We start from the raw sequence: 21,085 nt of genomic DNA on the forward strand, positions 1-21,085 counted from the left end.
TATAAATTAATGGCAAATAACTGGAGGAGGCAGAGCAGTTATTTACTCATGACTGTGATTCTCCTCAAACTATCTTAAAAGGAGTTTCTAACAGAAGTACAACCTGGAAACAAAGGAATGGGTTAAACTGTGGGCTATATTTCCCAAAGACTTAGGATTGTGGATTTCTAAGATGCTATTTAGGGCAATTTAGACTTTGATAATACTTCAAAACACCAGATAATGATAGGATAAAATTTAAGAATGAAGAAAAGTTAATCTACTGTTATTCTGAAATCTATGCTATTACTCTAGCATGTGCCACATCTGTGAAACTAACAGATATTATCATAAAATATCAAGGGTTTCAGTCCACACCCACAATAACCTATTTCTCAAAAACCTTTATACTAGTAAAAAACAATAACTTATTCAAAATCCCCTTGACCATTACCAACTATAAACAAGCTAACGATTCAAATGCCAATGGAACCAGGCAAGTAACTTCATGTTAAATTAAAATGCATAATGCTCTGTCAGGTAATAGTGAATGGATGGGAAATAAGCAAATTAAAGAGTCTACGCTCTAAAACTTTTCCTAAACCCTTGAGAAAATATGGGATCCAAGTTGTCCAGAAAAACCAGATTATTGGAATTTTTAAGTAAATCTCCCAATTTTTAAAAGTAAGCAACTAATTACAAAAATTACAGAGTACAAAGCTTGGGCATTTAACTTGAAATTTCTGCTCTAAATAGTACATCCAGGATTTTGCTAGCAGTCACATAAGCTACTAAAATGACAGATTAGATGAAAGAAATCTACCTCAACACATATCCTTTGAGGATGACATAATTGGGGTGGAAGGTAGTATTTCAAATGGATAGCTAATTTTATAACTCATTTAACCATGTTGTTTTGTACCTAAAAAGTCCTTTTATCATCACAAAATGTTAACATACTAATAAAAATAAAAAGCATTATGTAAATTAGCATATATTATTATATTCCTATGAATAATGTTCCTTTAAAATATATTTATTTGAGATTTTGGTCTTAAACAACTAGCATGAAGAGAATAAAATGTTTCTCACCATTAAAAGATACTCCACTGCTCTGTCAGGGTTGTTGAAACTGGCTCTCAGGGCTGCAATTACTTGCTCTCGTTCATAGCCCATTGACATGATCTCAGTTACCATATTCTCATAAGACTGACCTGTCACTACAAAAAGGTGTGTGGGCATGGGAGAGGGGGAAAGAAAGGGAACATTTAATAATTAAACAATCTTCACATATTTCTTGAGTGTATACATGTATACAATGTTTCAGGCACTATAGACAGATAACAGTATAAATGACAACATACGTGTGCCAAGTAGAATAATGTTCCCCCAAACCCTATCCCTGCCAATCCTTGGAACTGATAAATAGGTTAGGGTACCTGGCAAAAGAGAATTAAGATTGCTAATCAGCTAAAATAGGGAAATTATATTGGATTATGAGTGGGCTCAATGTAATCAAAGGGTTTTTAAAAGGAAGGGTGCAGATAAGAGGGTTAAAGAAACAGTGTTAAGGAAGAGAGGACAAAAGCAGAGTTAGGGAGGCTATGCTGCTTTGATGATGGAGGAAAGGGCTATGAGCCAAGGAATGCGGGCAACCTCTAGAAGCCAGAAAGGACATGAAACAAATCCTCCCCTAGAGTCTCAAGGAAGGAATGCAGCTCTGATTTTAGCCAAGTGATTTAGTCCTTTGATTTCTGTACAGTAAGACCTGTGTCAGATTTCTAACTTACAGTACTATAAGATAACAACTCTGTGCTATTTTATATCACTAAGTTTGTGTTGGTAGAAACTACAGTAGCAACAGAAAACTAATATAGTATGTTTAATAACTACAATAAAATACTGGGTACAAATGTAGCACAAATATAGGGCAGAATTATAGCAGGTCAGGAACTGCAACCACGAAGAGAAAGATGAAATAATTTTTGAAAACAAGAGGAACATTTCAAGCAATCAACTCTGCTGTAACAAGCTGTCTTCGACACCTTTTATTATCGAAGCAGAGGGGAAAAGGAGGTTAGAGGCTATAAAGTTAGAATTTCACACACCATCTACAAAGCTGGTACTATGCTCCCAAGTACTATCATCCCAGTAAATCACTTCCCATAGGCTTTCTCCAACTGTAACTCACTCTTCATGGAAATGGCAGGCAACGGACAACACTGATAGAAAGAAAGCTGACTCTCTCCCACTAAACCCACCTCACTTAAGCCATCTTTTCTTTCACTTGTGTTCTGGGTACTATTCTCTTTCTTGTTTCCACAAAGAACTAGACCTTTTGGTTATCCTCTCTCTTGCCCATCCCCCCACCCTTTCCTCTCCACTTCATTACCCTGATCATCAGGTAACTAGGTCCTCGAATGTCATCCTAAAAACAAAAACATGCCTCCCTTGATGACATCCCAATTCCTCTTTCAGAAACTGGTCCATATGTATGCTCTCTTCCCTTCAGAGCCACAGCTGTCTGCACATGCTGTGTCTACTTCCTCATATTCCTCTCACTCCTCAACTGGTACGTGTCTTTGGATCTCTAAAGATTTTCTCCTCAAATGTCTTCCACTAATACCTGCCATCTTCATTTCAATAAATAAACCTCTATCCATCCAAGCGCTTGAATCAAAAGCCTACCAGATAATCTAGTAGATTATCTGGTAGGTCCTATTTCTAAATGTATCCCAAATCTATCTAGTTTCTTTCTTCTTTTTCCATTGCCTTCACTCAAGACCAGTCCAGAACAATCTCTGGTCTGGATGATACCCTGCTTCTTCCTCTCCTGTCCCCAAGCCTACAACTCATTCTTCAGCCAGTTGCAAAAGTAAGCTTTTAGAAAAGAATATCTCATCTCATTTTGGGTTTCAAACCTCAACAATCCTCCACACACCACACGCCAACCACCCGGATCTCCAGTTTACTACTCAAGTCACACATTCCACGGCCCCGGAACCTTTACATACACCAGGCTTCTCTAATGGTCAGCTTCTTTAAATACTCCAGTTCTCAATTAAAATATTACGGTCTCAATGAGGTACTGCCTAACAATCCTAAAGTATAAGTGCCTTCTGTTTTTCCTTATGAAAACCATTAGTTTTTAAAATATCATTTATCATGATTTGCAATATTGTTACATTTCCCTCCTTTTTCTTTCCCCCATCTGAATGTAGGTTTAACTGCACAAGAAACCGTTATACTATATAACTATTTCTGTGACACATAGGTGACATCATCAGTTGAATGATTTTCTTCTGCAGAATTTTAAATAAAGGTATTTAACAATTACAAAAGTATATTGTAAAAAACTAAATATCACTGAGGAAATTCAGCACTTGCTATCTTGTTTAGAGTAATGACTTTTCCTTTCCCATTCCGTAAAGGACTTGTTAATATAACTTTATTAACTACCCATTGATATAATGCTAGCACAAAGCCATTCAAGTGCCAATACACTTTCAGTAACCTAGTTCTCAGATATAGAAATTAGCATCAATATAAATAAAATTGAGAGCTGTGAAGCATCAGAACTACACTATTTTAATCTGGTGTTTCTCATTTAATTATTAAAATAATTCTATGGGAAGGTTTATTTTCCTCTCCTTTTAAAATGATGGCTTAGCAAGATTAATATTTTGATCATGGTTTCAATGGCTGAGTACAGAGACACAAACACAGGCTGCCAGACTCCAGAGCCCTCAACACTAATCATTATATTATGTCTTCTAAAATTATGCTTCCTAATTAATCAAGTTATAAAAAATCATAAGAAACACCCATAGCAGCTTGATACTTTTCAGATCTTAAAAAAGCAAGGGCAAATAAGTTGTAGTAAAATTAGGGATAATGGACAACACAAGACAGATAAGAGGCTAAAAAAGTAGTGATGAAGAACCTTATATATGTCATAAGAGTGAATTTTGGACTTATTTACTAGGTCACCAAGAGGCTATAAAATTAACTAAAACAACTTATTAGATTTACCTTTTGGAAAGTCCACTATGGTAGGGAATAGAGCAGAGAGGAGAGGACAATGCAAGAGTATCAGTGAGGTAAGGACATGAAGGAAGACATTAAATGGCAGTGGAAACAAATACTCCAGAAACTTTAGGAATGAGGAGCAACAGAATTCCTGGGCTCAATGGGCCGAGAGGCAGAGGGTCAAGGATGATGCTAATATTTTGTATGGGTGGCTGATGATGCAGGCAAGGAAGGAAGGGAACAGAGGAGGAGAATCAGATGGGGGAATAAATGATGAGTCAATCTGGAACCTAAGGAGTTTGTGGAGGTTGCCGGTTTCCCAGTTGGCAGTTTAAAGATTGAGTCTGGGAGCTCAAAGAGAGATGTGTACTGGTTTTATAATTTTGGGAACCCTTATAGTGTATGGATGGTATGTCGTTCCCATAGTTCGAAGTATGGCCTTGATCAGAACCATAGAAAACACATATATTTAGGGGCCAGATAAAATAAAGAGAACTAACTAGGAAGCCTGAGAAGGTACAAAAGTATGGATCAAGAGGAGTAGGGTTACAGAAGCCAAAGAAGGAAAGTTTAAAGAAGCAGGTATCAACATAAAGACTGGGCAAGTGAAAGATTAAAGAGTAAAGGGATCCCAAGACCATAAAGTTGAGTGTAGCTCTCCTTGGAGATATAAGTAAGATGAAAAGGCAAGACATCACCATCAGCAGCTAGAGCTGTGGACTCCTGGGCTCAGCAGCATCAGGGGCAAGTGCCAGTTGGTTCCAGCTCTAAGACTACAGAGCACTTTACTGATACCTCCGGTAGTCTCCTTGGGCCCTTCCAGTATCTCTGCAACAACCTCCTAAGATTACATCTTTCTCTGTTTGAAACAAGAGTGATTTCTGTTTTTCCTGATTGGATACTAACCCGTGCTCATTTGGTAACAGGATAATCCTAGAAAACAGTCTGTGTGAATGTAGGTTTGGTACATCCGAGTGATTTTAGGTTGATTTCTTAAACAACTACTTTGCTCCTATATACTATGGGCAAGGAGTATGCAATTTTTGTTGGCAATAAGGGCATTGTGAAGTTCAAGTCCAATTAGGTCAGAGAACTTCAGATCTTACGAGGTGCTACTGCTGTTGAAACCCTTGCGGCAGCTAAGCAAGGAATCCAGAAACTCATACTCCACTGAAGCTACTGTTCCCAACTATTCCTAGTCTTCTACCTCTCTACCATTTTTAGTAATATGCAGAGTACCAAATGGCAGGAAGGTGATTGCCAGGCAATAAATCAATAACTAACTACAGGCACAGCAGAAACTGTACCAAAGAAACTAGAAGGGAAAAAACGAAAACCCGATTTCGACAGATTAGCTGTGAAGGAAAGACAGATGTTCAACGGGTAAAATTAAAAGTCAGGATAAAAAGGCATTTTTGTTGCAAGTGCAATAGAAACAATAAGATGTAGATGGGAACTTATAGCTATATGCTGAAATAGGCTGGAGGTGAATATAGATATGAGACAGATTTAATAACATTTAAACTCATTCCAAAGACATTTTGTAATAAGACTGTTCATAGATCAAACATTAAGATCTCATTCAAAATTCACACTTGGAAAAAAAAAATTATTTGCTTTAAGAAAAGAGCATGCTTCGCTCTAATAGTATAATTTAAAAACCTCAATGTGTAAAACATTAATATTTATAGTCTTTAGTAACATTATTAATTGAATAACTATCTAAAATCAATCATTTAGGAGCTTGATTATAGGCAACAATGAAAATGAACACATTATCACGATCTAGAAAAACGAAACTTAAACCTCTGCCCTATCTTTATAATGTTAATTACAATACAGATACTTACCAAGTGCACTTGTTGCATCTTCAAAAAGGTTTGACCGAGAAGAATCTCCCGATGTACTGTAAAAGGTTTTTTGAGAATCATATACCATAAGTATGTAAAATTTACATTAAAGTTTAGTAACTCTCATTTTTAAAGAGATTCTTGCATTTTAAGTGAATGTAAAAGTCTGGGTACAGCATTAAAACAGTTTTCCAGATTAACCTCCAAAGCTTTAGCCATGACTTTTAAGGCTTAGGAAGACCTTTCAATCTTAATACTCATTCTACTCTACAAATTTATCATTTTAAATGCCCAAAGATATAACAGTCTCACAGATATCTTACTATTTAAGGAATACAAAAAAAAAAAAAAAAAAAAAAAGCACAACTATTTCCCTGAAAGAATTTACATGAAGTTAAATAATCTGGAAGTCACATCGCAGTAGAAGAAATATCAAAAGCAGTACATGATAAATAACACATGTAGAAACTTCATTAGGCTAGAAAGGCCTGGGAAGTCTTTACATAGTGGAATTTCAGTTAGATCTTATAGGTTAAGTTTTGAATACAAAAACTGAAAGAAGGCATTCAAATCAAAGAACACAGCATAAGCAAAAAATGCAGAGGTGGGATAAATCCAAGTTGTAACCAAAAGTAAATCAGTTTAAAAGGACTACGTTTCTGTTGGGCAACTGCAGAAGATGAGTCTGGAAAACAAAGTATACAAAAACGAGATTATGAAAGACCAAGAAGAGTGGGCCAAAGAAAAATAATTGAAGTTTACAAAAATGGAACAGGTAGTAGTTAGCAGTCTAGGTTAAAACACACATGACACACAATTATACCTTTGTCCCAATTTAAAAAACAAAACACAGTAGATCAGTTCTGAGAAAACCCTGAAGCACAGCAACATCAAGGGAAATTCCTAAGCCTAAATTCATAAATTAGTTTCTAAGCTTCAGTTTCTTCATCAATACAATGAGGTCAACAACAGCATCCATGTATCCCAAAATGTGGGTAAGGTTAACTGCTGGTAAAGTGCTTAGCAAAGTGCCTGGTACCCTAATATCCAATATGATCATTATAATCCTTTGGAATAATTTTTAAACTATCTTCATTAGATAGTAAAACTAACATGTGTAGAAGGCAAAACTTCAAAAAGAACTATGGAGAAACTAATTCTCCTGCCCAAGATCCCTGCTCAGAGACACTATACTACCTACCATTTTCTATGTAACAACCACTTGTGTCTTGCTTTTGTGTTTCATTTAATCGGCACAACCACAACTGTCTCAAGTTTTCCCAACAGATGCACAGTATTCCACTTAATTAATCAAATTAAGCTTTTATTAAGAAATTTTTAGTTTGGCTGCCACTTTTTAAATTCTTTCTGTAGTCATATTTATCTATTTTTCCTTTTGTGATCAAAAAAAAATTATTTTTATTTTCCCCATGGTCTCCTGTAATTTATGGTTTCATTTTTATATTACATCTTTATGCATCTAGAATTTATTTTTACGAGAGCAAGGATTAATCTTTCTTCTCTCCAGATAGCTAGGCATTTATCCCAATAGCATTTTTCCCACAGTGGTCTGAAATTACATCTGTATCTGATATTATTCTGGTCTGTTTCTAGACTATTGTCTATTTCACTGTCTTTCAAGAAAGAGTCATTCTAAATTGTAATCGTTACCATGAATAATACATGTTACTACCTGGTATGATTAGTCCCCTTTATTACTGTTCTTTTACAGAACGATTTGTACAATTTTTTTGGTACACTATTTTAAAATTTCTTTTTAAACATTATAGGTAAGAATGCCTCATTTAACCACCATTCTTTATTCCTGATTTTGCCTCACCACTTCTCCACTTATCAGTTGTGTGTTGCCCCTTTGCCACTGTTTTTCTACTTATTAATATACATATTTACATACATATAAATAAAATGTTTTGTGGCTTTTGGCTTATGGTTATTACCTATATTGTATTGCAATCTGCTTTTTTCACTTGATAACAAAGCCCTGAAACCATATTCACTTAATATGCATATATACTGCATACTTTAATTGGTCTGTGGTACTGGGTATCAGGGTTTCCCAAATTTTAGGAAGCCTAAGAATTCACCAAGAGAGCTTGTTAAAATACAGATTTCTGGAACCCATCTTCACATAACTCTGATTTAGAGGTCTGGGGTGGAGCCGAAGAAGTAATTTCAAACAAATTCCCAGTGATGCTGACTGCACTTTGAGTAGTATTGTTCTCCAATAAGTCACAGGTCAAGTCATTTCCTTACTAATGAATATTTAAGATTGGCTCCAATTTGTCCTTAATTACAAATGATACATCCTTGTGCAAAAGTGCAGTTTTTCTAGGTCAGATATCAACCTTAGAAAAGGAATTAGAGTGGCATTTGCAATGTTAATAGGCGGTTTTTAAAGAACAAAACTACCTAAACAAACAAACTCCGAATGATAAAAATGTCAGGCCAGTGGTGATGGACAAACTTTCTGACACCCCTCAAATTCACATCAGAAGATTTCTTGATAACTATCTAAGTTTTATGCTTTGCAGGATACTAAATGTTTTATAGCACAGATGAGGGGATTAAGGTACAGATAAGTCACTTGTTTTCTGAGTTTCTCTCATCTTTCCTTTCCTGTCTTATCCTTCTCTGAGGTGTATAATTCTGGGAAATAAGAGTAAATAATCGGTGTACAAAGCCCAGCCAAGTAAGCGACTCTAGCATCCATCTGCTCTTCCAGATCACTGACCATCAACTCATTTACGCGCTCTTTGCAGGTCTGAAAAGATTATATCCTGACTCTTAAGAAGAGGTAGATAAAATTATACTCCCGAGAAGAAATAAAAAGAATAGCAATATAAACAAATCTGAATTGATGGTATTAATATTAGCACATTAATGTGTGTTGATCGATTCAGAAATGATTACACTAGGATGTTAAAGCATGTAAGAGAATATATAGTGTACTGACTCAAGACATATTTAATTAAGTTTGTAACATTTAAAGTTTGAGAAATCAATCTTATATTTTTAAGTTGCCTCCCATATACAAAACTGACCAACAGCCATTTGATGAAAGAGCTTAACCTGACTCTGGGTTGTCCCTCACCAAGAAAGAGTATTGAATACATTTCTAGCAGTTCATGGGACAAGTATGAAGTTAGAAATGGTGTCTCTGAATGTCTAAAGTGAAGTGCAGCAGACAAGCATAGGGAAAAATATTCTATTATCTGAGCCAGTGCTTTTCTTTCAGGGAATTAATTCCTTAAAAAGAGGCCTCAAGGGAGTAATGAACCAGGTGACTCAAAGCCCTTCAAACATGATTGATTGGGTCAGACACAGAAACTGCACGTAAAGGCAGAACACTACAATGAAGACTCATGACTAAATTCCTTCTAATCACTGTTGTATTTATCACAAACATCCTTTCATGTCAGTAATCGTTTCCAATTGCTGCAGTTTTCCATTGCGTCTGGTTCTGATTTCAAGGCCTCCAGCTATTGTCACTGAGGTCCTGAGCTGCCCCGAAGTATCAAAATACAAACATCTCCAAAGCTAGTGCACACTGGACATGATACAACTCATGCTCTCAGATAAAGTAAGGATTCCTCTGTATGATTTCCAGCCAAGAGAACTGAAGCACTTGCTTTGGTTATTTTATTTACCATTAGAGAAAAAAAAATCTTTGTCACAAACTACTCAATATCCTAATTGCTAACTTCCCACAAATTATTTCTTGCTCCCAAAATATCCCAGCACTTTTTCCTTTGTTCTAAAGATCTACACAGGCAAAAGCTTAAATTTCTACATAAGTTTGTAAAGATACCGGAAAACTGAAACAATCCCTATGCTCAAAAAAAGGTGGTAGGTGAAATAATCACAACAGCTGATATTTACTCAGCACTTACTATGTGCTACATGCTATTTCATATCTGTTACACTCATTATTTCATTTAATCGTTATAACAACTCTATGAGATACATCCTGTCATCACTTACATTTTACAGATGAGGAAAAATCCCAAAGATGTTAATTACTTTTTTAAGATTAAGACTAACAAATGTTAGACCCAAACACAATGCTATGTAGCAACTGGAAATATTTACTGACATAGAAGGAAGCTTACATATGACAATCAGAAAGAATACAGCTCAAATATAAATAATAATTGGGGGGCAACGTCAAGTTATTTATAATATGTCAACTATAATATCATTTTATAATTCTTTTTGGTCTTTTGTATTTCCTAACTTTTACACACACACACACACACACACACACACACACACACACACAAAATGACTCTGACCTCCTTTTCCCTTCTCTTTGGGGAAAAAAACAGAGCATAAATATCTGAACTATGGAAATTTAATTAGTCACCAGTATACTGTTTTCACTGGAGCTCAAAGTTTAAAAAAAGTTTAACATATTAGTTTGATCGAAACAATAATCAAAATACGTGCATGGAATTCTTGTTAAGAACATATTTTGAGAGCTAATTTCCGAGAATCCAGTTTTTACCTGTCAGTTGATGTTGGGCTAGTAGCCACTGGTGTTTCTGCCGGCTTTTCTGCAGGGTTCTCTTGTTTTGTTGCACTAGCAGGTGCAGGTTCAGAAGATGCTGTGGTTGATGCTGGAGTGACAGATGCAGGTGTGGGAGTGGGAGCCAAAGCAGGGGTGGGGGTTGGGGTCTGAGCCACAGCTGGTGCTGTGGAGGAACTAACTGTGGTGGTAGTGGCAGGATTTGATTGCTGAGTTGTTGTTGGTGCTGGTGTTGTCACTGCTTTGGGCTAAACACATTAAAAAACAAAACAATGGATTATGATGAAATACTACTTTATTATTTGATCTCTAATTAGACTATACTGTTACAGGATGCTACTAACGTAATAATACAAACTTGTAACTTGAAAATAAGTTTGTAAAGTGACATAATAGTCAATATTAGCACTGTGAATCACTACTTATGTTACTCTTCCAAAGCTGATATATTAACTATCGACCTCAACTAACTTCAGCCAACAGTTTTGGCTTTCATATCAAGTTAATATGAAAAAACCAAAAAAGTCAGTGTTAAAACCGACAGGTATACATACAAAGAGGTCAACTGACTTTTGTGATGTGTGTAGTTAAACAGAAAAATAAAGGCCAAATTAAGTTATAATCACATGCTCCACACTCTCTGAATCAGAAGTAGAGCCACAGAAGTTCCCATAGAGCAAAGTAATTATATAAAGGTAAAAGAATCATACTATATGAGTTTTATTGTTCTCACTACCTGTTTAACTCATAACTTTCCTTAAAACAAAACACAGCTGTTTCGATGGGAGATGGGATTAAAGTTCAACAAAATTTGCTCCCAGTATAAATCATTGTAAAAGCAATGAGCTGACCGATCTTATTTGATTTGAGCTAGTACAGAGTGCACTGGGAAGAAAGGGGCTAGTGCAAGGTAGGGGGCGGGAACTTTAGATAAAAAGTAATTTTTAAATGTATTGTGCCCATTTAATATTTTTCTTAAGATTATTTGTAATCAATATAATACTGTAACATACTATGTCCTCAAGGCCTCTGTTGCCACAAAAAACTAAGCCTCATTCTAAAAAGTACCGAACATATCCACTTCTCGAGTTTTCTGCTCATTTTTGATCCTAATAGCTTTTTCCTATCTTCTTTGTAATAAGGTCATTTCTCATTGCTTCCATAATGCCTAACTATAGCAGTCTTCTTTCTGTTCTAATGGCTAGCCTTTACTATTAATTTGAAAGTAAAACTACCACTAATATCGTTAGAATCCTATATAAAATAAGAATAAGCTTGGTTCAAACTTGACTCCAACTGTGTATAATTCTTCAGTGCATGCACAAATTCTGAGACTTATCCTTAGTTATGTTTTAATAGTCAAAGGTACTATAATACTAAAGGAAATAAGACCAATAACAATACATATCCAAATGCAGCTACCACATTTTCCATTATGTACCATGTATGATAAAATTAGAAGAGACAATGGATTATTATTCTGCCCTAAAAAGGATGGACATTCTGGCACATGCTACATCAATAAACCTTGAAGACATTATGCTAAGAAAAATAAGTCAGTCACAAAAGGACAAATACTGTATGATTCCACTTATATGGTGGTGATGCTTGCCTAACAATGTGAATGTACTTAATACCACTGAACAGTACACTTAAAAATGGTTAAATTGATAAATTGTTATGTATAGTTTATCATAATTAAAAAAAAAATTAGTAAGACAAAGTTTCCTCATATGATTCTGTTCCTCTGTATTTAAAGTTTAATATTTAATGAGTAAACGCCTGAACATTGCGAATTTGATACTATCGGTTGCTTTTGTTCCTCAGAACAACAATGTGTAGTTAAAATTTATTTGTTCAACTCTATTTTCTCCTGTATATATCAATATTTTCTGTGATTAAAAAAATCTCTGCATTTATTCTATTTTCAGTGTTTGGTAAGTGGTTTCTAATTACCTATTTAAATCAATTTTCAGTGCTACGCAAGTAACACTGTTCTTCCCAGATGACAATTCAATCTTGAAAATTAGTATCATGAGTACTACCACATTCTATTTGTCTAAACTCTTCACTGCATGCTTATGTATCTTTAAACAAGGATAAAAATAAAACAAATCCTCTGAAAGAACTCATATTCATTTTCTTGCTTTAGAGAAAAACTTTGGCTTTTATAAACTGTCCCAATCATACTTCGGTCCAATAAATCGCAAAGAATCCTGTTAAAAATTTCCTCACAATAATCACTCCATCATTTTTTAGCTCCCTTTTCCTTTCTTTAGTTTCTAAAAAGCTATCCCATCAACTAAGAAATAACAATGAATTATAAGTCTACATCCCTCTGCTACAAAACCTTGAGGAGTGTGTGAGGTCTAGTACATTAATTTAACAAGTCTCCTTAAGGCGCCCTTATTAAAAAGTACAAAATAAGAAACATTAGTTCAATTGCATTTTCTAATACATAATTAGTAATTTTATAATCCTGCAAAACCTAACAAATTTTCACATGACATTTTACATAGCAATTGTTTTATTTAAAATTATATTCAAACTGCAAATGTATAAAATTATTTATTTATGGCTGACCCAAGGTAAATTGTTAAAACCTTTAAAAAAGAGCTAAGCACACACCACGATGGATGTGCATAAATTATATTCATTAAAAGTATAAAGACTGGACTTGGGATCATTATTATTTAAAAAAATGACATGCATGAAAACATACAGAATACAGCTGAAACTTACTTTTGTCACCATAACCACCACAAAGTTTTTCTCATCAATTTTATATTCTTTTAGAGCAGTATCATCATTGAGGATTTTGCCTAGTACATTAATAAAAAAGAAAAACCATGTCATTTAAGGCACAGTAACTTTTGTCTTATACACAACTGAAGTTAAAACAATCACCAGCATCAATTCTATCAATACTTTTCCAAAAGAAAAACATTAACCAAACAAGATAAATATAAATTGAAAAACAGTATATAAGCAAAAGGTATAAGCATATGACTAAGAGATATAAAACACAAGTATAGTATATAAATATCCCAAGCAATTCTTAAAGATTATTTCTTATAATAAAAAGACCTGCTGGGTAAGGAAATATTAACTAAGTCCTGAGAAAAAAGATCATAAAAACAAATAAAATTCAATACTGAGACTGCCCAAGGATTTCCTCTAGGGAATAACCTGTAATCCTTCTTCATGGGAGGAAGGGAAAAAGAACAAACTTCTTGTTCCCACAAATATTAGATACCTGGTAAAACAGAAATGCCCCAATGCTGTAAAAGTGAGATATGGATAATAAAAAGTACTTTAGAAAATGACCTGGTATACAGAAATGACAAGATGGTATGGAACTGAGTAAGGCACAAAGATGTACACAAGATTTTGACCATGCTGAAGGTCAAATGGTAGGTCAGGATTCCTTTTCCTTTTTAGTTTTCCATTTAAAAACAGATAATAAATCAAAAATTGTAAGCATTAAGACAGAAAAGAATAGTGTCTCTACCTAACAGGAGGAAAGCAGACCAAGACGAGGAACTAGAAATTCTTGTTTTATGTCTGCTACCAGCTCTGCCTTTTTGGGATTCTGATTCCTGATTTTGAGGTTAGTGTTTCCTTTAAGCCATCTCAGTTTAAAAAAAAAAAAAAATACTACAAAATTGTTATCTAGGAAGAGACAAGAACCTATGAGTAATCCAACACCCATCTAACTGACATCTATTATGACGAAGTTCATTTTGAAGAACAAAGAAAAATACTTTCTTCACGAAAGTCGCATATCAAGTCTATTCTTAAAATAAATTTTCCTGGTTACTAGTGAGGCTAGTAATATAATTTCCTATTCATATCCTTTGTTGCTCTTTTTACTGGGTCATCCTTTCCTTATTCACTTCTAAGAGCTCTTTATATAATCTGAATATTAATCTTTTCTTTTCCTACCACTTATTTATAGTGTTCATTGATAAATAAGGTTTTCTGTTCTTCAGCCAATTTTTGCATTTTATTTTATACAAGAGTTAAGCTGAAATTTAATTTCACAGGAATGATTTCAAGTACATCAAAAAACAATCAGTATAAATGGTTTCAATTTCACTTCTGGGTATATACCCAATGAAAACAGGATTTCAACAAGATACAAACACTCCCATGTTTACTGTATTATTCACAATAGCCAAGATATGGAAACAACCCAAATGCCCATCAAAGATGAATGAATTAAAAAAAGATGTACATGTACACAATGGACTATTTGGTCATGAGAAAGGAAGATATCCTCCCATTTCTGACAGCATGGATGGAGCTTGAGAAGATTAAGGTAAGTGAGATAGGTCAAAGATAAGTACTATATGGTATCACTTATCTGTGAAATCTAAGAGTTTAAACTTGTAAAAAAAAAAAAGGAGTAAAATGGTGGTTACTAGGGGATTGGTAGGTAAAGAGGGGCTAAGAGTGATGGTGTTTAAGGACACAAACTTGTAACTAGTAAATAAGCCAGAAAGATCTAATGCACAGTATAATAAATATAGAAAATACTGTACTATAATTGTCGTAAGATAAATGTGTTTACAACAATCATATTACAATATGTAAATGTATCAAAACATGCTGTACACCTTAAACTTACACATTGTTACACATCAAATTTATTCAATAAAAATGAATTAAAAAATACAAAAACTTAGAAAAGATGAAAATGAACAAAACTATTTAACATCATTAGTGGAGAAATATACAAAGCAAATGCGAATAAAGAGGAATGAATATTAATATATTCAAATGACTGCTCGTTCACTGTTCCCATCTGTATAATCATGCTCCTGACAGAATCAATTTGTATGCACTATAATGTGTAAGATGATGATATCTAAAAGAATGTCACTGTAAGAAGAAAATGGCATATTCATGTCAGTATTTAATCCGTACCTGCATAAATTAATTTTTGACCTGCTACAGGAAAGGCATCTTTCCCCTTTTCAGATTCAATCTTCTCTTTCAGTGCTTTTACCTACAGGAAAAATAAAAATTTTTTTGGAAAGAGTCTAAACAACAAATAACAATATGAATGATGCAATAAAAATTTTTTATACATATTAATACTTCCATAAACTTAAAGATCATGTCTTTAAAATATTATACCAAGACTCATTATGAACTCGTTATTTACAATAGGTATAAACTTTTTTTTATCACCATATGCTACAGACACACAGATTTTTAAAAAACTTTACCAGTTAACTTGATAAATCTATTTGAGGGTTTCAACATCAAGGCATTTTGATTCTCATTATAAAGTTTATGAGCTTATTTCCCACACAGTAAGAAAGTAAAGCTATCTAACCTAAAAGGTCTAAGAAATAAAATGGTCTCATCTACAACAATAATAAAAGTTAAATGTGAATATTAAGAGGAAAATGATTCACTTTAAAATGGGTTATGTTTTAGGAGTAAAGACGATGATGACATTGATCTCTTTGGATCTGATGATGAGTAGGAAAGCAAAGAAGCGAAAAGGTTAGGAAAAATATGCTTGTACAGTATAAGTCAAAGAAAGCCAAAATCCTGCATTTATTGCCAAGTCTATCTAATTAGATGTGAAACCTTGGGATCATGAGACAGATATGGCAAAATTAGAAAAGTGCATCAGGAGCATTCAAGCAGATGGCTTGATCTGGGCTCTTCTAAACTAGCTCCAGTGGGGTAAGGAATTAAAAACCTTTGATACAGAGTGTAGTAAATGATAAAGTTGGAATAGATATGCTGTTGGAGCAGATCACTGTTTTTGAGGACTATGTACAGTTCACGGACATGGCTGCTATCAATAAGACCTAAAATTCCCCATGGAGCATTACCTTTAAATAAAAGCTTAAGAGATAAAAAACAAAACAATAGGAAAAACCCCCACATAATTTCTGAGGATGGGGCCTGGACATCCATATTTTTAAAAAGCTTCACAGCTTCAAAGTTCAGCCAAAAACTACTTAAATGATCTTAAACAAATAGCTCAATTTCTCTCTCAGCATCAGTATCATCTTTAAAGAAGGACTAGAATACAGTAGATGATCTTTATGGTCTCTTCCATTCCTAAAATTGCATGCCAGTAGACTCATCATGAAGTATTTAGAAAACGAGTCTAACACATTTCTGAAACTAACTGATCAGAAAGTAGAGTGACATAGGAGCAAAAAAGGCAAAGAGAATAATGGAACTAGTTTCATTACTTTAAAGGAACAAGAAACAAAGAGGAAAATTCTATTTCCTTCTTTTTCCCAGAATACTTCTGAAAAATGTCTAAGTTGATAGTTCTAAACTTTAGATGAAAAACTGACAGGGATACAAAGAGAGGGTTCCTGTGTACAATTAAAAAGTAATGGTGTATTTTTCCAAAACGAAAAAAACTATAGTAATGTTTATATAGCTTCAGGTATATTAACATACATATTTTTATATAATCCTCAAAACTCTAAGACAAATGGGAATAATCATCTGCTTAATTTTATAGATGAAAAAATAAAGAGGTTAAAATCTCCCCAAATCACATTGCTATCAAGTAGTAACTGAAGTCAGCTCTTCTCACTTCACACTTTGGATCAGAGTATTTTGCAAGCACTATATAAATCGCCCTCACTACATTTGATCTTCCTGAAATGGGTTAGTAGCATCAGTGCTACTCTCATGGTCCCTAGAGTAGAATCCATAAGAATCTCAACTCACTACTTTCTACTGTTCCAAATTTCAAAGGGAAAACACAAGTAACTTTTAAAAAAATATATATTTTTTTATCATTTATTATTTATGCCTCTAGCACCTCATCTTCCTAGGTAGTCTCCCATCGAAGCACGAACCAGGCCCGGCCCTGCTTGGCTTCCGAGATCAGATATCAGGCTTGTTCAGGGTGGCATGGCAGTAGACCAGGGTCTGTGGCTCCACTGGGGTGCAAACTCAGGACCTTCTGCATGTAATACAGATGGGCTAACTGCTACACTATGGAACCATGTCCTTTCTTTTTTTATTTTGCTATTTTTAAATTATTTATTATTATTTATGCCTACAGCACCTGGTCTTCCTAGGTGGTCTTCCATTCAAGTACTAACCAGGCCCAACCCCTGCTTGGCTTCTGAGATCAGACATCGGGCTTGTTCAGGGTGGCGTGGCTGCAGATCATGGACTGTGGCTCCATTGGGGCGTGAACCCAAGACATTCAAAATGTAAAGCAAATGTCCTAACCACTACACTATGGAACCACGTCCATAACAACTTTTTAAAAAAGCAATCAGAAAATGTGATCTCAACATCAGTAAGATCTGGATATAAATTCCATAGTAATATCCACTTCAGTATATTGTTCTATTAAATGGTAAACTCTATGCTAGTTGTGGTTCAGAATAAAAAGGTATAAGGAGTCTATAACTTCTTTAATAACTCTATATCTGTCTTTAAATAACATTTATGTTGACAGTTCTGATTTTACCTATTATAGTCAGTTAGCACTTTATGATAACAGTGGGAAATAAGAGATGCTATCAAATTTCTGAGATAAAGAAACCTTTAAAGACCATCTAATTAAACCACTATATTGCTAATGGATGCTAAGGCCTAGAGCAGAGATTCTCAGGGTGTGGTCCAGGAAGCCCCGGAAGTTCTTAAGACCCTATCAGGTGATCTGCCAGGTCAAAATAAATTATTTCTTCTTTATTCTCATCTTGTCCTAAGTATGTAGTTGAGCTTTCTAAAGGCTACAAAGCATGTGATGTCATAAAAGACTAAATGCAGAAGCTGATGTGAATCCACCTATCTTCTATTAGGCAAACATTGAATAGACGTGCAAAAAGGAAAACATCGGTCTTGTTTTTTATTGTTTTGGAAAATAGTTTTTCATGCAAAAATATATTAATTATAACATTTAGTGGGTTTACTATTTTTAAGTGAACATTTAAAAATTGTTTTAAAATTCTAATACAGTAAATATCAATAAATACAAGCATACTCTCTTCCCATAAGCAGACTTACGAAAATAGTTCACTGTTTACTTGACCCAGAAAACCTCACAAAATCATGCAAATCAAGAGGTTCGAATCTTCATGTTCACTTTAAGAACACTCATGAAACTGCCCAGGCCATCAAGCGTATGCATATCTGAAAAGCCAACCAAGTATCTGAAGGATGTCACTTTACAGAAGCAATGGGTACCATTCAGTCCTGACGATGATGGAGTTGGTAGGTGTACCCAGGCCAAACAGTGGGGCTGGACACAGGGTCAGTGCCTCAGAATTTTTGCTGCACGTACTTAAAAATGCAAAGAGTAATGCTGAACTTGAGGGTTTAGATGGAGACTCTCTGGTCATTGGGCACATCCAGGTGAATAAAGCTCCTGAGATGCAGTGCAGAACTTACAGGCTCGTGGGCAGATTAACCCCTGCAAGAGCTCTCCTTGCCACAGAGAGATGGTCCTTACCGGGAAAGAGCAGACTGTTCCCAAACCAGAAGAGGAGGTTGCTCAGAAGAAAAAGATGTCCCAGAAGAAACTGAAGAAACAAAAACTTATGGCCGGGGAGTAAGTTCAGCATCAAATAAATGCTAATAAAAATAAAAATACACACATACAAGCACAGAGAGAAAGGTTGTCTTGGAGCCCTCAGTAATTTTTAAGTATAAAGGGGTACAGAAAACAGAAAGTTTGAGAACTGCTATCTTACATGCTGACTTGCTCAAAGTCAATTTACTGGTGGCAGAGCTTTGTTAGAGCACTCTGGTAAATAAATTTCTTTCCACACTTTTTTATTTGGAGAGGAAAAAGAGATGCAATATTTATAACTATGATCGCTTGTTTAGTGAAAATCACAAATTACAGACTACATGTGTCACTCTGACTGAATCTAATTCTCAGAACAGTACATAGTAGTTTAGCACATAGTGCTCGATTGTTGTTTGCTGAATGAATAAATTAACATAGCATAAAAATATGTGAAGAAAAAAGGAAATAAAAAAGAAATATATGAAGCAAAAAGTAAAAGAAATAAGCAAGAATCGCATTCCTTGAAAGGTCAGGATGAGTAGGCAATTAAGATAGATATAACTATATATATATATATTTTTTCTATCCAACAGAAAGTATTTTTACTTCTAGCATCAAGAGTATATTTTAAAAGTTTAGGCCACAGAAATATTTTTATATTTTTAAAAGCCTAAACAATGAGTCTACTGTCTAGCTTTGTATATTAAAACAAAGGAGGGAATAACAATAAAAAACCTTCATAAGACAAACGACAATAACAAAACACCTCCAATCATTTACTAGTAACATTTGCTTCAAAGAAACAACTATGACCAAAGAATATTAAAAACATAACAATGAGAACCTATACAGTTTAGCTAAAAAAGTAATCAAACTAACACTTAAAGTGTTAATTATTAAACAAAGAAGGAAAATTAATCAACTAAGCATACACCTGAACCAGAAATAACAAGACAAACACGAAAAGGAAAAATACGAATCAAAGAAATTAAAAAATGGTAGAAAATAGTTCTTGTGACAACAGAAAAATGGACACAAGACAGGCGCAGGCATTCACAACTACACAATAGGAGAGAAAAGTTCAAAGTTATTAGTAACTCAAAGCACAGATTTTACTGTCAGACATCTTTAGTCCAACAGACTGTCATACTGTAAAAGGCGATCTTGAACAATTCTTGGTGCTGAGTGTGAAGAGATACATTCTCAAAATGAGCATCAAATGATAAAATATTCTGAGGGCAATATGCCAAAATGCCTAAACTTTTTTGGGCATTTTGTGTGCGAAGGACGGGGCATTCGACCCAGCAATACCACTTAGAGTAATGTATCTAAGAAAATATAGACTTTGGCATTATTCCTTAACTTCAACACAAGGATCTTTACGTCCAATCCACTTAAGTCATCTAGTAGTCACAGGATATAGGTAGAATCCTATTATCCCCAAACTGTTCTATCTTTTAATTTGTAATCAACCTCCCATTCCTACCAGCTCTCCCAATTCATTACACCTGGTCTTGCATCTCATTAAGACTTCGGTCCCTTAGAGCCTCTACTTTCATTTTGACCTTTACTGTCAGCTCTACAGAGCACAGACAATAATGCCACTGCTTCTATCACTTTCTTCCTAATCTCACAGACTTGTCTGTCTGCTGCTCCTGCCAGGCAAAATTTCATATTTGGATCAACACAACTAAATCATCAGTAGTCATCAAATTTCAATCACTCTGTGGAGTCACACTCTCCTATCTCACTTAGCTAACAAATCTCACCATTAACTATCTGACTCCCCATCCACATTTATATGGTCTTCGAAGTGTGACTGGAGGAATGATACCCTCAACCCTGTTATTCTGGTTAGCCTGTTCCTCCATTTTCCAAGAGGGTATTTCCAACCTGCACTCTCTCTAAATCAGAGTCCCAACACTATCTCTCACCTCCAGCAACAGATGACCATTTCCTACTTCATTTAAAACATGGAAGACATCAGAGAGCTCATTCTCAACTTTCTACTACTACACTGGCACTTTTTTTTTTTTATTTTTTGCATTCAGATCCACCTAATCTCCTTCCTACTTAAAGAAGTATCCCTCTCTTTCAAACTTAATTCTTCTCTGTCCCCTGGTTCTCCCTCCAATGTTCTTTAGCATCTAGCTAGATTTTTTC

General features: G+C 34.7%; 1 protein-coding gene and 1 pseudogene across 1 annotated transcript in view; one reads left to right on the forward strand and one right to left on the reverse strand.

Moving 5' to 3' along the window:
- The window catches only part of RAD23B (RAD23 homolog B, nucleotide excision repair protein), a 44,109-nt gene that overhangs the window by 11,583 nt on the left and 11,441 nt on the right, over positions 1 to 21,085 (reverse strand). Inside the window, exons 2-6 of the mRNA XM_016130023.2 lie at positions 15,334 to 15,415; positions 13,147 to 13,226; positions 10,384 to 10,652; positions 5,859 to 5,914; positions 1,072 to 1,199 (exon numbers count right to left, since the gene is read on the reverse strand). Of these exons, the coding sequence (XP_015985509.1) occupies positions 1,072 to 1,199; positions 5,859 to 5,914; positions 10,384 to 10,652; positions 13,147 to 13,226; positions 15,334 to 15,415 (615 nt within the window). The remainder of the gene's footprint in view (positions 1 to 1,071; positions 1,200 to 5,858; positions 5,915 to 10,383; positions 10,653 to 13,146; positions 13,227 to 15,333; positions 15,416 to 21,085) is intronic.
- On the forward strand, positions 15,867 to 18,981 carry LOC107502608 (annotated as a pseudogene).

The sequence above is a fragment of the Rousettus aegyptiacus genome, unplaced genomic scaffold (assembly GCF_014176215.1).
Source record: "Rousettus aegyptiacus isolate mRouAeg1 unplaced genomic scaffold, mRouAeg1.p scaffold_m13_p_3, whole genome shotgun sequence".
NCBI lineage: Eukaryota > Metazoa > Chordata > Mammalia > Chiroptera > Pteropodidae > Rousettus > Rousettus aegyptiacus.